The sequence below is a fragment of the Bactrocera latifrons genome, unplaced genomic scaffold (genome assembly GCF_001853355.1).
Source record: "Bactrocera latifrons isolate USDA-ARS-PBARC rearing strain unplaced genomic scaffold, ASM185335v1 scaffold_3, whole genome shotgun sequence".
In the NCBI taxonomy this organism is placed as follows: domain Eukaryota; kingdom Metazoa; phylum Arthropoda; class Insecta; order Diptera; family Tephritidae; genus Bactrocera; species Bactrocera latifrons.
In genome coordinates, this window is record NW_017536629.1 from 3,434,569 (window position 1) to 3,455,075 (window position 20,507).

Genomic DNA, 20,507 nt, shown 5'->3' on the forward strand with positions numbered 1-20,507 from the left:
TGAAGTTGATCCATTTCGACGTTCCCCACCGTTTTAGAGAAAACACAGAAACTTCCAATTTTGTGGGGAATGTTAATTTTCATTCAAAGGAACATTCTTTCGCAATTAATATATTTTTTGAAGATTATCTCATTTAAATGTTGGACGCAGCTACGTCTCATATGGTCTATCCTTTGAGTCGAATTTTCGATGACTCGTTCGAGCATTTCGACTGGTAACAGGCGAATAATACCCGTGAGGTTTTTCTCCAAGACTTGAATCGAAGTGGGATATTCTATCCACATAGAATTTAGATTTTTTATATCCCACATGAAAAAGTTTAGCGGCGTTATATCACATAATCTTGGTGGCCAATTGTCCAGGCCAAAACGCGAAATTCTCTGCCCACCGAAGTGTTCTCTCAATAAATCCATTGATTGATGTGTGGGAAAAAGCGCCGCCTAGTTGAAACCATATCTCGGCGAGATCACGAGCTTCAAATTCAGGCATAAAAAAATCAGTTCTAGTTCTAACCACAAACCACACCAAACCGTTGTTTTTTCTGGATGAAATCGCATCTTTAATCACTTCAGGTTGCGTTTTATAAAAAGTGGAAATCATTTATCAAGTAGCTAAGAGTTAGTAAAGAACTTTCAATTGAGGTAAGATGATGACTTAGTATATATACAAACAATTTAAAACTCAAACCGGATTTGAATTTTTAACTGAGTTTTTGCTCAACCATCGCTTTAATTTATTCTCCAAAAAAACATACAAATTAATAACGGCAACAGACTCCCTTCTTGAATGTGATATTATGGCACAGCAGCTTAAAGTAAATGCCGCGCAACGAATACAATAAACAGCATACTTAACAGTAAAATACGAATAAGAATAAAAATCCAACAAGTCATTTAAAGACACGACGCTAAAACTTTCACTTTAGTCTCCTTCCGTGTACCGTGCACTTACTTGACGTGCTTGGTGTGCTCGCTAATGTGATGTAATTTACTCTCATCCATCGGCAAAGAATCTACGGACAATATAGAACTCTTCGAACTGGAACGAGAATGTGAACGGGAACGAGAACTGCGGCTGCGGCTGCGACTCGAATTCTTTGGATATTTTACAGGTCTTGTGTTACCGGAGCATTGCATAACGAAGCGGAACTCCTCTATGAGTTCGGTCTTGAAGGACACCTGCGCGTAGTAAGGCCGGCGGAAGGAAATAAATGGAAGAAATCATTAGATTATGTCTAATACATCATTCAATATATAATCACAAATGTATATACACATATACACATATTCGGTGGGTGCAAGCGAAGCGGAGGAGTGGGTGTGTGCTTAAAGCGAGACTGAGTGAGTGCGTGGGTGAGTGTGGTAGAGTGGTAGTGAAAGCAGGCACTTTTGGCTGATAAGCATGTAAATATGTGGTGACATGCTATACTTATTTATTTACTTACAAATACACAGATAGTGTGGACATAACTGTTAAGTAAACCTGCATTTCAAAGTATAATATTTATATAATTATTTAACACAATCGACGACAAAGAAGCCAGAAATATTATTAATTTACATACTTCACCCAGTTAGCACACATAAAGGCATGCATGGTAGTTGCTTGAAAAGTTTTGGCAAAATTCTGATCACTACTTTATAATAAGTCCAAAGGCAATTCTATAAAAGCTCTAAGTCTTACTCTTCTGCCGCTACTAAGGGGCAGAAATACCTAGTGAACGAATAAAACAAATCGATTTTCCGTTATTCCTTTCAAATCGATTTCTCAACTAGTGTTCGATATACAGCCCTCATAATGTATCCACTTAACGCGTGCTCAAAGTAGGCTTTTCAATAGCCTTTTTTTGTGATAGATTTCGTGTGAGATAAATCTCGCTGTGTTTCGCGCGCTTCGTTCAACTTATGGTTTAAATAATAGACCTACTGAGCGTACTATTCGCAACAACATCACATTTTTGGATAATATTCGATCGAATAGATCTCGTCCAGTACGCTATGGGCTCTTGAAAAGTTCCAAGAAGATCCGATTTTGCTCAGCGATGAGGCCCATTTCTGGATCATTGGTTATGAGAACAAGCAAACTTAGGATTCAAGAGCTGCCATTCCATCAAGGGAAAATAACCTGAGAGCAAAACATCACGCAAGCCAGTCGAAATGCTCGAACGAGTCATCGAAAATTGGAGTTAACAGATGGGCCATTTGAGACGTTGCCGCGGCCAACATTTGAAAGAGATCATCTTTAAAAAATAAGTGCTAATGAATGTTCTTTCAAATGATAATAAACATTCGCCATTAAAGTTGAAGTTTCTGTGGTTTTCTTTAGAAAGTCAGGGAACCTCGAAATGGGTTACCCTTTAGTTCAACCATCAGTTTATCTTTAAATGCGTTTTTCTCAAATGATCCCATCGCTACCAATTTTTTCTGATTGTTTCGGATCTACAAGTTTTTTGATCTAATCGGAAATCGCCTTGGTTTTAGGCCATCATAGTAGGCGTTCCCCTTAAATCCAGTGAATCTTAAAAAATTATTCCGACGAGTATATTGGCACCGATTGAATACTAAAAGCTAATTTGGTGCTGGCTGTAATATGGAGAGATTAGTCTAGAGCAAAATACTGCATGAAATCAGTCAAAAGAAAACATAAAATATTGTTGGATATATGGATACTAGGGACCGATTTCATCCATTTTTGGTACTTTAGTACCTTACATACAGTCTGACTGAAGGAATCTTAAACCACAAAATCTGCAAAGTCCGACTAGACCATTACCGAGTTAGTTTATTTTAGATATATTCAGAGTTCGAGTGTGCTAATCCTGTCCAGATTCTGTCTATTTAAAAAAAATGTCTTGTCATTTACCCATTTCAGCTGGCTGCCGTTTCACAAAAGTGTATGAACAGAAATTCGAAAATCAATTATAAATACTTTATTATATACTTTTGTATATAAGTCTAGATATGAGGTTTAATTTAAGTCTCACAAAGAACCGTTAAGGAAACGAAACTTTTATGCTCTTGCGCAACATGTTGCTAAAGTATAAAACTCCATTCAACTTAATTAGCCTTGTTTATATCACTAAGCAAAGAGTATAAAAAGTACAACCAGCCTGCGCTAATCCGAAGAATTAGTAAGAAGCACAAATCGAAGTCTTTTCAAGCAACCTTACGATACTCATATATAGGTGTTGCCACAGGTGTACCTTGTTGCGACGCGCTGTCCCATAAACATAACGTAGCCACTCCAACAGGCCCCAGACGCTGGCGAACACACTGCCAACACATAAAACAAAAAACACGCCACCCAAATTGGCGATACCCAACTCCTCGGCGCCGTCGTTCTCGCCCTCTTGCTGCAAACGCACGCAAAACGCCAAGTGGGCGCGTGTTCGATTGGTTGGGTTGTTGTTCAGGTTGGTTGGTTGATTATTTAGTTGCATGGTTGAGTGATGGCGTTTGCATGGACGGATGCATGATGACGATCGCATGTCGACGATGGTAGGTGGGCAAGACAAGGTTGTTGCGGTGTGTACATTTGTATGTATGCAGATTGGTGTTTGGTAAACGCAAGCGGAGAGTGCGTATCGAGTGTCCATAGCAGAGCAAAGGCAAAATGGAAGCGTGTCGTTTTTGGTAACGTTGTTGATGTTGTGGATTTATATTACATTTTCGATACATCAATTGTATTGAAGTGGAAATCGTTTGATGGTTCGTATTTGTTTTCAACGAATTTCGCAAGAATGCGTTGGAGAAAGCAGTAAATAAATGGTGGAAAAACGAAAGTAAACTTAAATTGAAATATGAGAGTATGCAAAGTGGAATGAAATAAAAAATAAACAAAATATAGTAAAATAATAAAGAAAGAACTACAAATGCTATCAAACAGAGTTTATTTCAAGTGCTTCGAGTAAAACGCACTACAAGCTGTGCCTGGTATACACCAACAAATTTACTACAACTACGTCTACTACGCCAGTGTGGATGCTTCGAACGCTGCTTAAAACAACACTATGCAAATAACTCTGAGAAAATGCTTGCTTTGTGTGCAACCATCTATGTAGTGTATGTAAGTGCTGTTTAGAGGGCTTGCAAGCATTGGTGCATATTTATAATAAATTCTCAAAATCGATTTTCTGCTTTCTTCGGTCTGTCTACCTTATTCTCATCGGAGCGTTCCTTCACACCCAATACCATTTCAAGGAATGCCACCAACACACCAAAGAAAGAGCCTACAATCAACACCAAGTAAACGCCGCCTAAGTTGCTTAGCTCTAAGGCCACTGCGCCACCCTCACTGCTGGTATCCTTCGGAAATAATAGCATTTTAGCATTGCCTCTTTATTTTGCTTGCCACAATATTTGGTTATTCCGTAGTTTATTTTAGCTGGCACTTTATTAGTTTGGTAACTGAACACTTACCGAACATGCACCGCCACCACGTTTCTCTTTCCACCATTTCGTTTTCATTTTGGTAAGGACGCCTTGCTCCTGCAGTTCCAGCACAGCCTGACTGAGCGTATCACGGTAGGGCCAATCTGCAATATTTTTAGAGATTTTTTAGAGGATCAAGTTTTTGTTATAGTGTTTTAACTTTTTTTTTGGTTAGTTTAATTTAAAAAAATAAGTGAATCTGAGTTTGTTTTCTTCTGTATGTTAGCTCTTAATTTCTTATCTTAAAAAGTATTTCTCAATGTTTTCTAATCCGAAGAGGAGGGTCTTACACTGATATTATCAGTTATCATCCCAAAGAGCTTTATTTTCTACCACTCAATATTATTTCCGTGATCAACATATTTTTAAACGCATAAATTTCGGATAGTTCCAAGAACAATTCTTTGATTCGGATAGTCCCTAGGCAGCTATGGATATAAATTCGGCTTAAGGGGTTTACGCGTTTCAATACATCTAATTTTCTTATTGTGTTATTAAATTCTACAACGGCTCTAGAATATTGTCCTAAATTTTCAACTTGATCCTAGTAATAGTTTCGGAGATACAGCGTTGAGAACTTGTGCGCTCGGGGCTAGCCAGCCTAAGTGTGCCGTCTTTAAACGCGTCTCCTCGAAACTGTGTTTTTGAAGGCGGTTAGCAAGATTTCTCGAGAACTACTTAACTTGTCTTTGAGATACAATTCTTAAAGACTTGAATGTAGGATTTGTTTTCGCTTATAACTGAATTGAAACACGATGTTAGATCTAAACTACTACTATCCGAAGAAAATACCAAAGTCATATGAGCACTGCCTGGATTCTATTTTCAGACCTTGAAAGCAACTCTTCAATTCAGTATCTTTGGGAATTGCTCAGTTTTCAAACAATTTACAGATTTGAAGTACGATACAAACTTTTTGAGGGTACAACTCAAATTCGTGCACTTCAATGCTGCCAAATATTGATTTAAAGATTTTAGACAAAATTAATATGAATAATTCAATTACTTCAAAAGTGTCTTCTGCAGCGGAGAGAAGTATTCCTCCACCAAATTCAGCCACTCTATCGTTATTTACTGAACCCCAAATCAGAACTTCATCACTAACACAATCATCTACATTAAGCCCCCTCTTTATCCCAAAGATGACTCGAAACCCTATCTTAGGAGCCATCAATCCAAATACAAAGCTGAAATGCTCTGTTCGATTCACTACTCTCAAACGCTTGGCGAAGCGAAAAAGGCTGTTTTAGTAAGCTGACATTATTTTGATGAAACAAACTCGAATTATATTTTCTTTAGTTCCCAGATAATGGTATTATTATACCCTGAACAGGGTATATTAAGTTTATCACGAAGTTTTTTACACCCAGAAGGAAGCGTCGAGACCCTATAAAGTATATATCTAAATGAAAAGTATGTTGAGCTGAGTCGATTTAGCCATGTTCGTCTGTCTGTCTGTCTGTCTGTCTGTCCGTCTGTGTATATACGAACTAATCCCTCAGTTTTTAAGAAATCGTTTTGAAATTTTGCATATGCCATTTTCTCTTCAAGAAGCTGCTCATTTGTCGGAACTGCCGATATCGSACCCCTATAACATATAGCTGCCATACAAACTGAACGATCGGAATCAAGTTCTTGTATGGAAAGCTTCTCATTTGACAATGTATCTTTACCAAAGTTGGCACAGGTTATTTTCTAAGGCAACAATACAATCTCCGAAAAAATTGTTAACTATAGCACATACATAGCTGTCATACAAAGACAAGATATATTCACGAAATTTGGTATATATCATTTTCTAAGGCAACAATGCAATCTCCGAAGAAATTGTTCAGATCGGCTTACTATAGCATATAGCTGCCATACAAACTGAACGATCGGAATCAAGTTCTTGTATGGAAAGCGTCTCATTTGACAATGTATCTTTACCAAAGTTGACACAGGTTATTTTCTAGGGCAACAATGTAATCTCCGAAGAAATTGTTAACTATAGCACATAGCTGTCATACAAACTGAACGATTGGAATCTAGTGCTAGTTGGAAAAGGTATGCATTTGACAAGATATATTCACGAAATTTGGTATATATTATTTTCTAAGGCAACAATACAATCTCCGAAAAAATTGTTCAGATCGGACTACTACAGCATATAACTTCCATGTAAACTGAACACATAGTTACTAAAAAATGCACCTGTGAAGAGTATAGTAGCTTCGGTGCAGCCGAAGTTAAAGTTTTTTCTTGTTTTTGTTTTTAATGTTCCATTTCTTTACTTACTCTTTCGCATTGCAATGCCATAACCCTTCTCATCGAGCAGTGAACCGACTTGTGTCAAACTGCAGCGACGCTCGGTGATATATTCAATGGTGGTTGACTCCATTAGAAATGCGTAATTCTCATTTTCCACACGATCCACGCCTTCCGCATTGGTTGAGGTCATATACTCCGGGTGGTCGCGCATAAATTCATACATTTTCTGATACGTTGGATACTTAGCATCCTATAACAGTAAATATGTGCAACACGCATTAACGTTAGATGCACACACACAAATACTATAGGATGTTCACCTGAAAGAACGTGAATGTGCTGCCACCCACTTTGGCGCCATATTTAACGCCACCCTTGTTGTTGGCCAAGTCCTCTGCATTCTCTATGGGGCTGCTAAGCGATTCTATCGTCAGGAAAGCAGCCAAATTTGCGGTGTACGAAGAGACCAAAATCAACGTGAAAAACCACCAAATTGAGGCCACAGTGCGCGTTGAGTATGCTCTGGAAACAAAATTAATTTCTTTGACGGCAAAAGTACACCGGCGCTTTGGTGAAAGCGAAAAGCGGCGATGTGCAAATATGCAAATGTGGTTGTGTGCTTATGGTGGCTCAACGTACTATCTGTATAAATCTACTTGTATATAGAGCATACCTGTAAGTGTGCTCAACGCTCACTTATCGACATGCTTACTTACATACTAAGTCGAACATACAAGTATCCGTTAGGCGTGTACTCACTTTGGCGCTAATTCAGAGCCCTGTTGCAACAGTGCACCGATGGAGAACCACAAGCAATTAGGGAAACTAAATTGGTTCTCCAATTCTGTGGGCTCTTCAATGCAAGGATACGGGTTATCCCATTCGGTCGGTGAGATGCGTCCCAAAATGAAGAGCGTGAGTGAGACACTCATGTAGGCAATGCCCAGCCACATCCAAACAGTGCCCGAGAATGGTGACATGAATGAGAAGAGTTTGGGTGGCTCCTTCATCGGCTTACGAAATAAAATGGCGATACCTGTTGGTTAAGAAAATAAGTGTTACTCACAAATGAGGAGAGAAATGAATTGTTTAGTTCAAGGACGCAATTTGTGTCCGTTTGGAAGATATATAATGTGAGTTTTTTTAAAAGTAAGCTGGATCAACGTTTTCAACCAGTCGAAAATGTGTTTAAATTTACCATAAATCTACTAACTAATTAGTTGTAAATAAAATGCCAAGCAAATAATTATTCACCAATATTTCTTTTGTCGCCGTCAACGTAATACCCAGCAGATGTAATGCACTTATTCCCACGATTTTTCTAGTTTTCGAAACACTTTTCATAAACAGTTTTTTTTTTGCGCTATCAGCTCCTTAAGCGAATTTTGTTTCATCGCTTCGATCGACTGTGAACGGGTTTCATGGACCGGCAATTTCAATTTGGGAAACAAGAAAAAATTACACGGAGTCAAATCTGGTGAATACGATGATTGATTGATTTAGGCTCACGGCATTCTTTTGAAAAAAAATTCAGGACGGGACGAGTCGAGTGAGAACGCATTTCATACTCAAAAAATAGGACAGAATCATTCAAACGGCTCGCTAAAGATGTCGAGCTCTCTTGCTAGCTCTCTAACACTTGCCTTGATTTTCAAGCACCATATCCTTCACGTTTTTAATATTTTCATCAGTTGAAGAGGTCGAAGATCGTCCAGAATGAAACACAGACCCTATCTCTCGACCGTCTTTGAAGGCTTTGTACCACTCGTGGGAAATTGCAACGCACTACTGAGGATTACCGACTTAAGCAGCTGCTGTAAACAAGTTAGTTGACAGATCGTGACCATAGTTGGCACAGTAATTATGGACAGTCCTATCAACTTAGCAAGATACATCTTTTTGAATTATCGTTTACCCGCGCATTTTAGTTACATTTACTTGGAGAAAATTACAATTTCTGGATACTTTTTTGTCACAAATTATGTGTGTTGATGATAATTAATGTGCACGACTTAATGGTTTATGACTGAACGACCGTAGAATTAAGCCTTTCATAAATCACCTAAGTTCATAAACGGTATAGTGAAATCTACGCCTTCCTCACGTATGGATGTCATGGTTAAGTCCGTGATGCCCATGTCAGCTCGCTAATATGGAAATAAATAAATAAATGTGAAATGTCTTATAATACATACACATATATAATACATTTGGTTTATTTAATTATTTAGGATTTACAATTTATTTGGAAGGGATTGGGCATTGGTAAACCAGGTAGGTATACATATGTATATATAACTATGTAAGTAGGCACATAAGTAATGTGAGTAATTTGCGTCACTTCCAAAGCTTATGTGGGTCGATTATTGTAGGTATATGATATTCCCAGACAACAATTTCTATTATGAATTCCAATATGTCGGCGACTTTGAATGATTAGACTTCTTCATTCACATTAAGCCAGTGATACACGAAATGAATTTCTAGCTCCGCAAAGTTTAAGTTAAAAAAAATTTAATCAAGAATACAAGTACCAAATAGAATTAAAAAAGTATATAGACTCTGGAATTAGAAAAATATCATCCGTGGTACGATTTTCTCTCCTACCTATAAATCTTATAATCGGTCTTCAAAGCACACATTATTTTTGGGAGAAACTTGGATTTAGTAAATTTTTAGTTTACTAGTTTAATCTTTTAGTTTACTAAATTATTATATTGTGCATTCTATAACTGTATAAAAGTCATGCGAAAATAAAAAGAAATGGAATTCTCTGACCTTGTTCATATTAAATGAAATTCAGACGAAATTCCTCCTTTGATTGTGCAAAATACTGGCAGTTGAATCACTTACACCACTCACTGCTAATAATCAAATATGTTCAAGTGGCTAAGAATGTGAAGCTACTCTGATAAAAAACTCTTCACGCTGAAAATATACCATAACAGGAACTCTTATAAAACGTACAAACAGACTACCTCGCCAGAATTTGTGGCTTACTTGGTTACCTCTCACCAACACTGAATGCTGTCTGTATCTACACAAATTCGGTTATTTATTGGGATAAGCTATTCATCATTTACTAAATATCTCGGTAATACATTGAAAATAAATGCCAACCGCAATTGTGGTTGAATTAATTACGCAGAGTTGCGTAGTGAAATGCGGAGACGAAGTATTATGTTGATAAAATATTGTAGAAGATTTGCTGACCAACTAAGCAACATTTTCGGCCAGGCACATACTATATATTTATAACAGTAAACGTACTAGAAATATGCTCTGTAAGAAATTAAACTCTTTAATATGATAAACGGTAGTTTAAATGTTTATTGTGAGATAAAGAGAGAGAAAATATGAGATGTTTTCGAAAAATAATATAATAATCGACTGAATGCTTTGACTTTTCTTTCAAGTAAAGGTCATTTGAGCAGGGCGAGATAACTTATTTCGAATATGTTTATAAAAATAAATAAAAATTATAAAGTGTTCGCTTTTGAATGAAAAACTTTTTCGATCTTCCATCCCCTGCAATAACAAAGGATTCATGTCCTCCAGCTCAGCAAGTTGAACTTTTTACGCGTTTTCTGGAAATTTATGGACTAAGATTATGTTTCCCTTTTGGTTTCGGATAACTTGAATTCCCAGCTTCGTCATAATTTTAAGAAATTTCAAAAAAATTTAATTTTCATTTTCTTTACTTCCCAAATTGCGCTTCAGGACGCTTTTAAGGACTTTAGACGCGCTTAACCTCATTCGTAAGTTCATAGGAACTGTGGCTGCAGAACCTGCAGATTTTCCTACTGGGTATTATTCCTATATTCTAATACCAATGCAACTGTGTATTTATATATGTGTATATAAGGAACATACATACATATGTATTTACTCACTCAGCTTGACAAAAGCCGCACCATTTGAATGACTTACTCGGTAAGCGCCGGGAAATGTGGCAAGATTAATATATACTGTTGTATATGATTTTGACTGAACGAAAGCCATTTATGTTAATGGCGGTCATTTGATTTCCCAAATAGGAATTGATAACTTTATCTGCTCATTAAAATATTTTCAATATCAACCACACACAAATGGGTCCCTTGAAATCACGGTAGAAATATGCTTTATGCTCACGAAGTTAAGGCGAAGACTTATTGATATAAATTTTTGTTATTTATGCCTGCAAGCTGCCGGCTTTCAAACCAATACACACGCAATAAATCATATAAATCGCATCAATTTGTTGGTGAATTTTATATACAGTTGTATGATCAAATAAATATGTGCACCCATATAACGGTGCGGATATTGTTTACTTAAATAAATGCGCTCAACTCGTCAGAGCCGATTGACAGAGAAGATGAAAAAATACAAAAAAAAAAAAAAACACATATGAAAGAAAATCGCATGCAATATGTCAGACAGACGACTGACTCAGCGTGTGTCAACGGCTACTCACTCCTTCGATTATTTCCAGCATCATGCCATCATATTTGCCTGTTTTCGGATTGAACGAGCCGTATTTGTTGTCCACTTGCAGACGGAAAGTATAGGTGAAACCCAATTTCTTGCCCAGCTCCTCGATTAACTCAATGCCAAAGCCTTCGAATTGATCATTGCCCTCCAATTTAGCAGGCGTCTCCTTCAGCATGCCGTACGGTTCGCTCTGAGTGCAGGGAAATGAAAGTAACAAATTTAATGGGAATAAATATATACCATTATATACATAAGAAAAAGGTAAATGGTAAAAGAAAATAATTTGAAATGCAAAATGTGAAAATCTTCAAATTTAACTATACCAGTTGCCAGGCAGCTTACGCTACCAACCGAAAAGTAATCATCGTGTTCAACAGTTAAGCTGACACACACGTGTTCGTTTATGGTGGAGCAGGGTGTGTCTGCTAAGCTTGTACTAAGTGAAGCAACACTTACTATGGCTGTGATAACCACGAAGCTCTTATTCACCAGCGAACGCTGATCTACCTCCACTATCTTTGGCGGCGGTCGATTAGCGAAGAACCCGTCCTCCGTCTTCCATTCGCCTATTTTCTGCATACCCGACATGGTCAGCTCAATAACGTCCAGTGCGAAGTCGGTGCGCAAACCTTCGTAGTCGAATTTTACTTCACCCGTGAGTCCAGTTAAGCTCAGCTGAAAGTGTATTAAAAATGTGAGCGTTAAAGCACTTACAAGTGTATATAAAAATATACATACATACATACTTAAAATAACAAGTACATGTAATTGTAGCTGAGGAAATGAAAATAGCTTGTGATAGTGGAGAACCGCAAAAAAACTTGTTATGATTCGGTAATGGAAGGATATTTCGACATTTTGATATGTATATATGTTCGTATATTAGAAAGTGAAGTCTTTAATTCCAGCACACGTATAACAAATTATGTTACTAACTGCTGGCGATGTATTTACTGTGGTATTTAGATGAAAGTTATTCGGAAAACTAGATTATTTAATAATATATTGTATTGATCTGAAGATTACCAAACTTTATGGCGAATTCCCAATAAATGTGTTCTCATTTTCAAAAAAATTTAATTATTGTAGTTAATACAAACAGCGCCTACAAATAGGGGTGACGTGACTGCCAATAACCCAAAGATTTTAGGTGTGACAATCAACAGCCTGTGCTTCTTCACTCCTCACGTTGTTGGCTGCATAGAAGGCAATCGGCCGGCCGGTCTTTAACTACGCCGCACATATATGGTCGCCTGGATGCAATGAAACGCAGCCGAGGAAGCTATAGACATGTACAGGGACAGGACTATTACGGGATGTCTCTTAATGTCTCCTATCGAACATCTGCACAGTGAAATCCGCATGATTCTTCTAGTTTAGGAGCATAATGAACTCCACTCTAAGAAGTTTCTGCTGGAATGTTTTCATAGAAGTCATCCTTGCAGTCATCTGCTTGAACGGGAGCCGCCTCCTAGGAGCATAAGGAGATCCTTCCATAAATACCTTCAGCGACGCCCTCTCAGTGAATGGCGTACTTAAAGCCAAACCAACACCCATTGCGCAATAGGAGCTTGAATTGCCGCGAAAATTGAGGCTGATCCTTGCGCAGCATCGTTCTGGATACTGTAACAGGTTAAACGCTAACTTATCCAAAATCGACCCCAACATATCAAACATATGTCCAGCATGCAACAAATTTCCGCATGTCTCTAACCACCTCTTTGAATGCCCAACTAACTCTACACCTCTGACATGCTTCCCATTATGGTCCGACTACGTCGAGAGAGCACGTTTCCTGGGCCTACCGTCGGATGACCTTGGTAAAAACTTTTCTGAGGCGCATAGATAACCGTTAAAACAACAACCACAACATACATAGATGGGGTGAATTTGACACGATGTTGACCGACCTTTTTCCCTGGAATTAGATGAAATCGACGCGGACGATCTCTATTTTCAAGAAGACGGTGAACCGTCTCATGTCTTATGTCTAAACATTGTCACATTGCGTCCAACTTTTGTCGACTTGTTAATTTCGAGAAATGGACCTGTCAAATGGCCACAAAGATAATGCGACTGGATCATTTTTTCTGAGGGAAAAGCTTACGCCAGTGCACCAGAAATCTTTAAGAATCTCAAAGACAACATTCAACGCAGTATGGCCGAAGTTGCAGCCCAGATCATCGGATGTAGATATGCAAACAGAGTAGTGAACGGCGACTTTTTATTCAAATCCTAAATGCCATAAAATTAGCTGCATAGCAAAAAAATCAGAATGCATTTTGACCAAATTTGAGTGGTTCATTTTAACAACAACCTGTTCTTGGTAAACCCTCAACTACACGATAAAATGCAAAGAAAGGGTGTACCCATATACTTTCAATGAAGACTGCTTTTGGTATTTCATAAACGCAACAAAATTTTTATAATCAACTAGACTTAGGCGAGAAGTACTACTTCGAAAATTATCGAATACATTATCCCCAAAAGCCCTTGGATCATATAATACGTATAGGACCATCCAAAATCCACCGGGCTCTAAGCTAATTGTCCTGCCATGAGTTATCTTACAAATTCAGGCATTAGATTGTATATTGGTATTGAAGATTTTAACATGGTTAGAGCGATCTCAAGACAACTGGAATTTACTTTACTAATCATCGTAAGCTTAATTATACTTTCACAATAATTTGAGTTATGACTACAAAATCTTTATAGAAGAACTGAAATCTGTATATCCTTATTCCGCCAGCAATCCGTCGGACACTTAAATCCGTACATTTTAATTCGCCAACATAAACACACACACACATATATATATATAACAACTATTTATCGCAGCACTTCGACGCAGACCGACTATTACCCAAACACATCAGATTTCGTCCTTCCAGAAAGGAAGCTCAGCCTGCAAGTGAAGAGTGGCAAAGTAGTCGCTAAGAAAGCGAGCGGAAATCACAGAGCACGGAAGTGGAAGCAGCAGAGTGCTTTGCTGAGCCAATACAGGCTTAAGATGAGCACACACACTTCACATGTTATCGACTAGCTGTAAATGTGGTGTTGTATGTATATAGTATGTAGGCATGTTTGTGTGTGTGTGCGTGTTAGTATTTGTCACTCCATTAACTCACCGATTTCATGTAGTTGACGAGCGTGTATCCCTTATCCCATGAGCTGGCGTCGTTACAATTTAATGGCACCGCACGGAACATAACATGTTTGAATGTCTCAGCCAGCAACTGAACACCGTCATACACCAGTGCCATGCTGGTGGTCAAAGGACACGACACTGCAAATATAAGTGACATAGAGATACAAGTTTAATATATAGACACATAAAGGGTAAGTATGGTTGAGGGAGTCCACAACAAAGTAAGAATTGTCTGCATGTATTTGTAGTGCTTACATTTGTTGCAATATATTCGATATGTGTGTGCTGTAAATGTAAACGCGTATGTATGTGTGAGTGTGTGTGATTTCAAGTGTTCCGTGAAAGAGGAATTTTGATATGTCTCCTAAGTGCATCACTTATTGAGGCTAAAGTGCTAAAGCACATCTAATAATGGTGACAGCAGCGGTTACACATAATTAAATAATCATAAATAAAGTAAGTGTACTTTTCTATGGCCTCTAGACAAGTTCTTCGCTTGGTTCACTTATTTTATAAGAAATACAGATATGCGACTGATTATTTGTAAATGCACCTGTGTGGTCATTTATCACACATTTTCCTTCCGGCTGTACGAAATTCACAAATTTGTGAGATAACATCGCGGAGAATGAATTATGCAATTGTGGTAGTATAAATACGTATCTGAGAATTTTAGTAGGGCTTATTCCAGGAAAAATGTATGTATACCTTAAGAAAGTCAAGAGATCTGAAAAATATCTGATTATAGGAGGGCGATCAGAAAACTTTTCGAGAGTAAGGTTTGGCGGAAGTTGTATGGTCCTTTGCGCTTTGAGACAGCAGCTACCCTGGCAAGGTCATGTCGTCCAAATAAATGAAAACACTCCAGCTCTGAGAGAATTCCAAGCAGTACCCGCCATGGAAGCAGAGGAAGAGAAACACCTCTACTCTGTTGAAAGAACCAGAGGTTACACATTTTGAAACTCAATTTAATTGGCATCATACTTTAAAAGGGAAGAACGACTGACGCTTGAATTAATTGAAAGTATTGATGAGTAGTCTCATCCCCTCTTTAGTTGTTCTGATTGAGCCAATACCTAACCTATTACTATTTTACGCTGCTCAAATCTGCGAAGACTCCCTTTTCCATATGCGACCAAAACCAAACTTAAACTTTGGCAATATGTGATAGAATGTTTTTTTTGGAATAGTGGCGTCATCGGGCGGTAAGACCATGTACATATCAGAACGCCAAAAAAAAAAAAAATGAATCACACCATTTTCTTTGGAATGCACCATCATAAAGAAATTACACGCATTTGACATATCCGACAAGACAATTTATAGATTTATATGGGCATAACACATTTAGTTTAAGCATGGCTACTTCTAATCATTTCCTGACAAATGATTTCCTTACCGTTTTGAAAAGGCTCTTCCGTTTCGTATAAGGTTTTTGCAAGATCCTGCACGAGCTTCTCATCCGGCGAGACCAAGCGTATGCCAGTTATGTTGGTGTCACCATGTTGGAAGGGCTCCAAGTCCATGGTTTGGAAGTCCAAATTGCCGACGATGTAACGATAGTCATCAGTCATGAGACCAACTTGTTGCGCCTGCCGAAAATTCGCCAAATTATTAAAAAACTAAAATCATCTTGAACACACACATAGCTCACCTGCTTAAAGAATTCCGGCAACGTAGCCATCGAGCCCACCACGACAAAGGAGTAATCACCAGAATTTTTAATGCGCCGCAGCACATTGCGGTAATCACCATTCAAGTCAAGCTCATAGCGGCGCACAGTAATTGTAGGTCCCATAGTGCCGTACATTTCCAATAATTGGTTTACCGTCGGCAGAAATTCACCTGTTGGTGTATATTTACGAAATTCAACCACGTTACAGCTTTCAATGTCATCGCCTTGCTGGCTACATACCCGTTTCATAGATGATTGTAAAGGTATCGGTCCATTCCAGCGCCACCACCAAGTCTTTCAGCGCCACCGCCAGCTGTGAAGCGTGCGGATACAAATTAACAGTTGGCATTTGCACAGCAAAATCCCAGCGTGTATCGATGAATGGCAGTTCTTTGGCATCGCAAATGCTCATCGCGTGCTTTGCGGCCAGATCTGTGGTGGGCCCAAATACGGCCACTAGATTTTGCTGTACATCAAGGAATATTTAATAGAGAAAATCAGCATTCAGATACATACATAACATGCGAGTTTTTGCAGCGTAACTGTGCTTACCCGCAACATTTTGCAGAGCTTCTTTGATGTTTCGAAGGCATTGCCAGGTTCAATGGCCACAGCGATGCCGTGCAGTTCGAGCGTACCACCGCTCTCTTCATTCGCTTTGTCAATAGCTATTTGAAATATTTTCTCCATATCGGGGTTGTCGCTTTCATAGATGAGACCTGTAAGAAATTGTGTGTAAATATGTGAGTGGATGTGAATGAAAAAGGATGGACTAAAGAAGGTTACATTCACATAGAAGAAGCCTGGAACAAGTTTTGGATAAGAGAATCTTAATCTCAAATCACGATATCAAAATCCACCCACACCAGTTTTTTTTTTTTTTGTTTTTTGCCTCAAAAATTTTATGAGCGAAAAATCTTGGCAAAAAGTGTTAAATCAAAATAGAGAATATACTATATAATTTCATTAAATATTTTACACAATAAAAAACTCGTATTCAAATTCCACTAAAAAAATAACGAAAATACTTTGTGAGCAACCCAACATTATCCATCAATTTGTATTTGACAAACTCTTTGTTGTGTTCGAATTGTTTATTTTGCCTCATTTTCTTTATCCGCCAAAATGCATCAGCCTCTTTCACTTTGGTTTTGGTTTTGGTTTTTTGCAAGACGCAGCAACGATACAACAACGATCACAACGTCTGCGTCGCACCAAATGCCATCTACTTTGGTGCCTTAGCGCCTATCCATAGTCTATCCATGTATTCTTAGATATTGTTGTTTTGGTTTTTTCATATGTTTATTTGTTTTCAAACGCAAAATGCCAAGTGCCTCGAGAGCTGCAGTGCAGAGCAAGGCGTTTTTGGATGCGCTGCTTAAGTGGAACACTTCCGTGCAAATAACTGCTTGGCACCGGGGAAACGCCGAGCAAGAGTGGCGCAGCGCCGATTTTTCAAGATATTTTACGTAACCAAATTTGCATGTGAAAAATATTTCTACAAATGCCTGACAATTTCCAAAGCAAAATACAACTCACCGACATTTGTCTTCTGGGAAGCTGCAATTTGCAAGCAACTTAATGCTAGCAAAAGTATTAGAGTTATGCAGGAGCAACGAGTTGTTGTCATAAAGTGGAGCAAGATTTGTCTACACGGTCGGGCCATGTTAAGACACTTTTCGTTACGAAAATTTACACAATTTTACTTCCCAGGAATTCTGATGCAGCCAAATTTATATGCTGGTTTCGCATTTAATTTGTAATTTTTATGTATTTGCAATATTTAAGACTAAAAACACTTTATTTTGTTTTCGATAAATTGTAATGAGCTTCTTTCCGCACGCAACACGCGAACAGTTGAACGAACCAAGCTAAACTGATCGCGAAATCGCAAAGAAATTCTGAACAATGAAAAGAGAAGTGAAAGTGAAAATCGCCATTAATAAATTGACCACAGGGTGATTTTGAATATTTTAGAATAAACAAACTGCTTTAGATATTATTAAAATATTTTATAATGCTTATTATCTAAGCAATAATTTGGCAAATATTTAATTTAAATTTTAATGGCGCAGATATCTTTGAAAGTTTTTTTTTTTTGTTCGTGGATTTCACGATAACGATAATATACTTGCTTCGCAAGTTGGCTTAAATTCAAAATTTCAAGAATAAATAAGTCTTTTTGAAAATTGGTAACGTATGAAAACTTTTAAAGCGCACCTACGAAACTTCCGAAGTCGTAAGGAGTCAATTTTGTTAGTCGAAGGAACCTTCTGCACGTAAAACCATAACCAGCAGCTCTCTTTGCTTTCAAGTCTATATTCTGAAAACGCTGACTTTATGATATCACGTGATGCTGCTATTTTATTAAAAATCACAATCCGAGTCATATGACTATTTTCTTTATCTGTTTAAGAGTACAACGTTCTTTCTAATGACTATGTGAGTTTTACGCCCAGAACTGTCAACTTGGCAGTATGCTCCCAGTATAATATTGCTACAACAACAACATCAACAACAATATCTATAAAAGGGAATATTAGCTGTTCACCAATCTCCTAAAGCCTAAATCGAAAAAGCATTGCGGAAATTTGTATCTACCAAAGATCTTCCATTATTGTCCTACCGACCAAAAAATTTGACCGTTGTGATTCTAAAATTAAACAAAAAAAAAATACCTATAAGAGTTTTTAAATATTTGGAAATATTTGTGAAAGTTTCTCCTCCACAAACTTCTCTTTGAAGTATTTACTTAAATCCAGCTTTGGTCCACTGGAATTTACTTTAAATATTGTTACAACTGTGAGACTCAAATAAATACCTAAGTATTTTATGTCCATATAAGCACTACAAATATTCTATTCCCAATCTATAAAATGATTTTATTCTTAAAAGCTTTTGAGAACATCTAAGAGGATCGCTCTCTGTCAAACGCTGCCTTTTTTCGGCAATATGCTTCTCCAAGCGTTTCGCAAACGCTGGATCCGAGGAACTGCACCAATTGCTTGTAGCGAATTATTCCCGGCAGCTTTTTACCCCATCACCTGCCCAAGCCATCCATTTCATCTCCTCTTATTTAGGTTGGACCCACCATCGAGTTGGCTACATATCCCGATCTCCGCCTTGTATCGCGTCTTAGACTTTGGTCCCGTCTTACCTAGTTTCTAATAACTACAGCTGTTTTGTTGCCAGTTCACCTGGCCAGGAAAGCGCAATAGCTATTCTTTGTATTTCACAACAGCACTTTATTGGTTCAAGTCTTCATGGACAAGTGCGCTGAGAGCTGGATTGGCAGCAGTATCATAACCGGCATTACTTATTGTAATCACGTTAGGGTGGAGGTGTGGCCTCGCTAACTGAGGTATGCCTGTAATGTCATGACGCAGCCAGCCCAAAGGTCGCTTGAGACCACGAAATGACAGCAGCGACTTCTATTCCCCAGTCAATGACCGGGAAGCTTCTACTGAATATTATTTCACACTCTGGATCTCTAGTAAATCTTTAAATAATCTCTATTGTATCTTATAAATCTTTTATTCCCAATCTATAAATTAGCTATGTTCATGAAAATATCGTAAAAAATTCTCTTCTCTTTCTGTTACTTTCGACACACACCGTTCTGCGCTTAATCCACTCATTACACGCTCATATGCGCCGCAAGGACTTTGAACGGCAAAAGTGTCAATATTAATTAAGTGCGATGCATTTGAGCTCCTTTGAGCCATCATTTAAGCCAACTAACATCAAATTATTGCTATCAATGGAAGCTCTACGTGCCAAGTTCGCATTTTGCAAGCATTAAACGAGCTGACAGCCTCCACCACTGAAGCAGTCACGCTTCGTAATTGGCAATTTAATTCCATCAAAGTCGCTATTGGCAGCGCTTAGCAAAACCAGTATCCGGCATATGAAAAGACAATGCTGACAACAACAACACTGCAACAACTCTAGTATCCATGCATGTATACAATTCGGAAACGCATACCGTTGTTTCTGTGTATAACTGTCGTTGTAAAGTATAACGATAATGAAAGTCAGCTCGGTACAATGCAAAAACTTCTATTAGTGAAGGCTGAAAAGCCATAAAGTTGCAAAATTGTAATCTGCCAAATGAACATTTGTGGCGCTTCAGTAAAGCGCATAACTTGACAGCTCAGCTTAGTTGCAACACTGAATCCGGCGAGCTACATGCCTCATGACAGCAAGCAAATGGCAATATTTCACTTTAATCACAGTGCATATCCAAACAGAAGCGCAACAAATATGGCTGCTTACAACGCTAACTGAGCTTATGAACGAGCACATAGCTTATGCTTCCATAATGGCTTCTACAGGGTAACATTCGCAGAATAATGTACATATTATTGCTCGCAGAAAGTTATTAAACAAAATTTCATAGTTCGTAAGAAAATTTAAAGCTGAAATTTAAAGTTAGATATATTTCAACTTCTACAAAAAGGTATTTAATATGTCAAAATGAGATATTGTATAGATAAGACTTAGATATATCACTGAAAAATAAATG

General features: G+C 38.0%; 1 protein-coding gene across 2 annotated transcripts; it reads right to left on the reverse strand.

Moving 5' to 3' along the window:
* Positions 1-691: 691 nt before the first annotated feature.
* Positions 692-17,839, reverse strand: LOC108970487 (glutamate receptor ionotropic, kainate 2). Of its 2 annotated transcripts, none has more exons than XM_018935914.1 (15): positions 17,522-17,839; positions 16,535-16,701; positions 16,223-16,448; positions 15,962-16,152; positions 15,707-15,899; positions 14,288-14,445; positions 11,613-11,831; positions 11,140-11,346; positions 8,743-8,827; positions 7,440-7,716; positions 7,001-7,202; positions 6,708-6,930; positions 4,419-4,534; positions 3,203-3,352; positions 692-1,178 (listed from the first exon to the last, which is right to left on the reverse strand). In XM_018935914.1, exons 1-15 carry the CDS (start codon positions 17,646-17,648, stop codon positions 948-950), a joined length of 2,772 nt encoding a protein of 923 aa, XP_018791459.1. In that variant the 5' UTR covers positions 17,649-17,839; the 3' UTR covers positions 692-947. The 2 variants fall into 2 exon arrangements, with proteins under 2 accessions (XP_018791459.1, XP_018791458.1); XM_018935913.1 differs by lacking the exon at positions 3,203-3,352 and adding an exon at positions 4,155-4,304.
* Between the last annotated feature and the right edge of the window lie 2,668 nt (positions 17,840-20,507).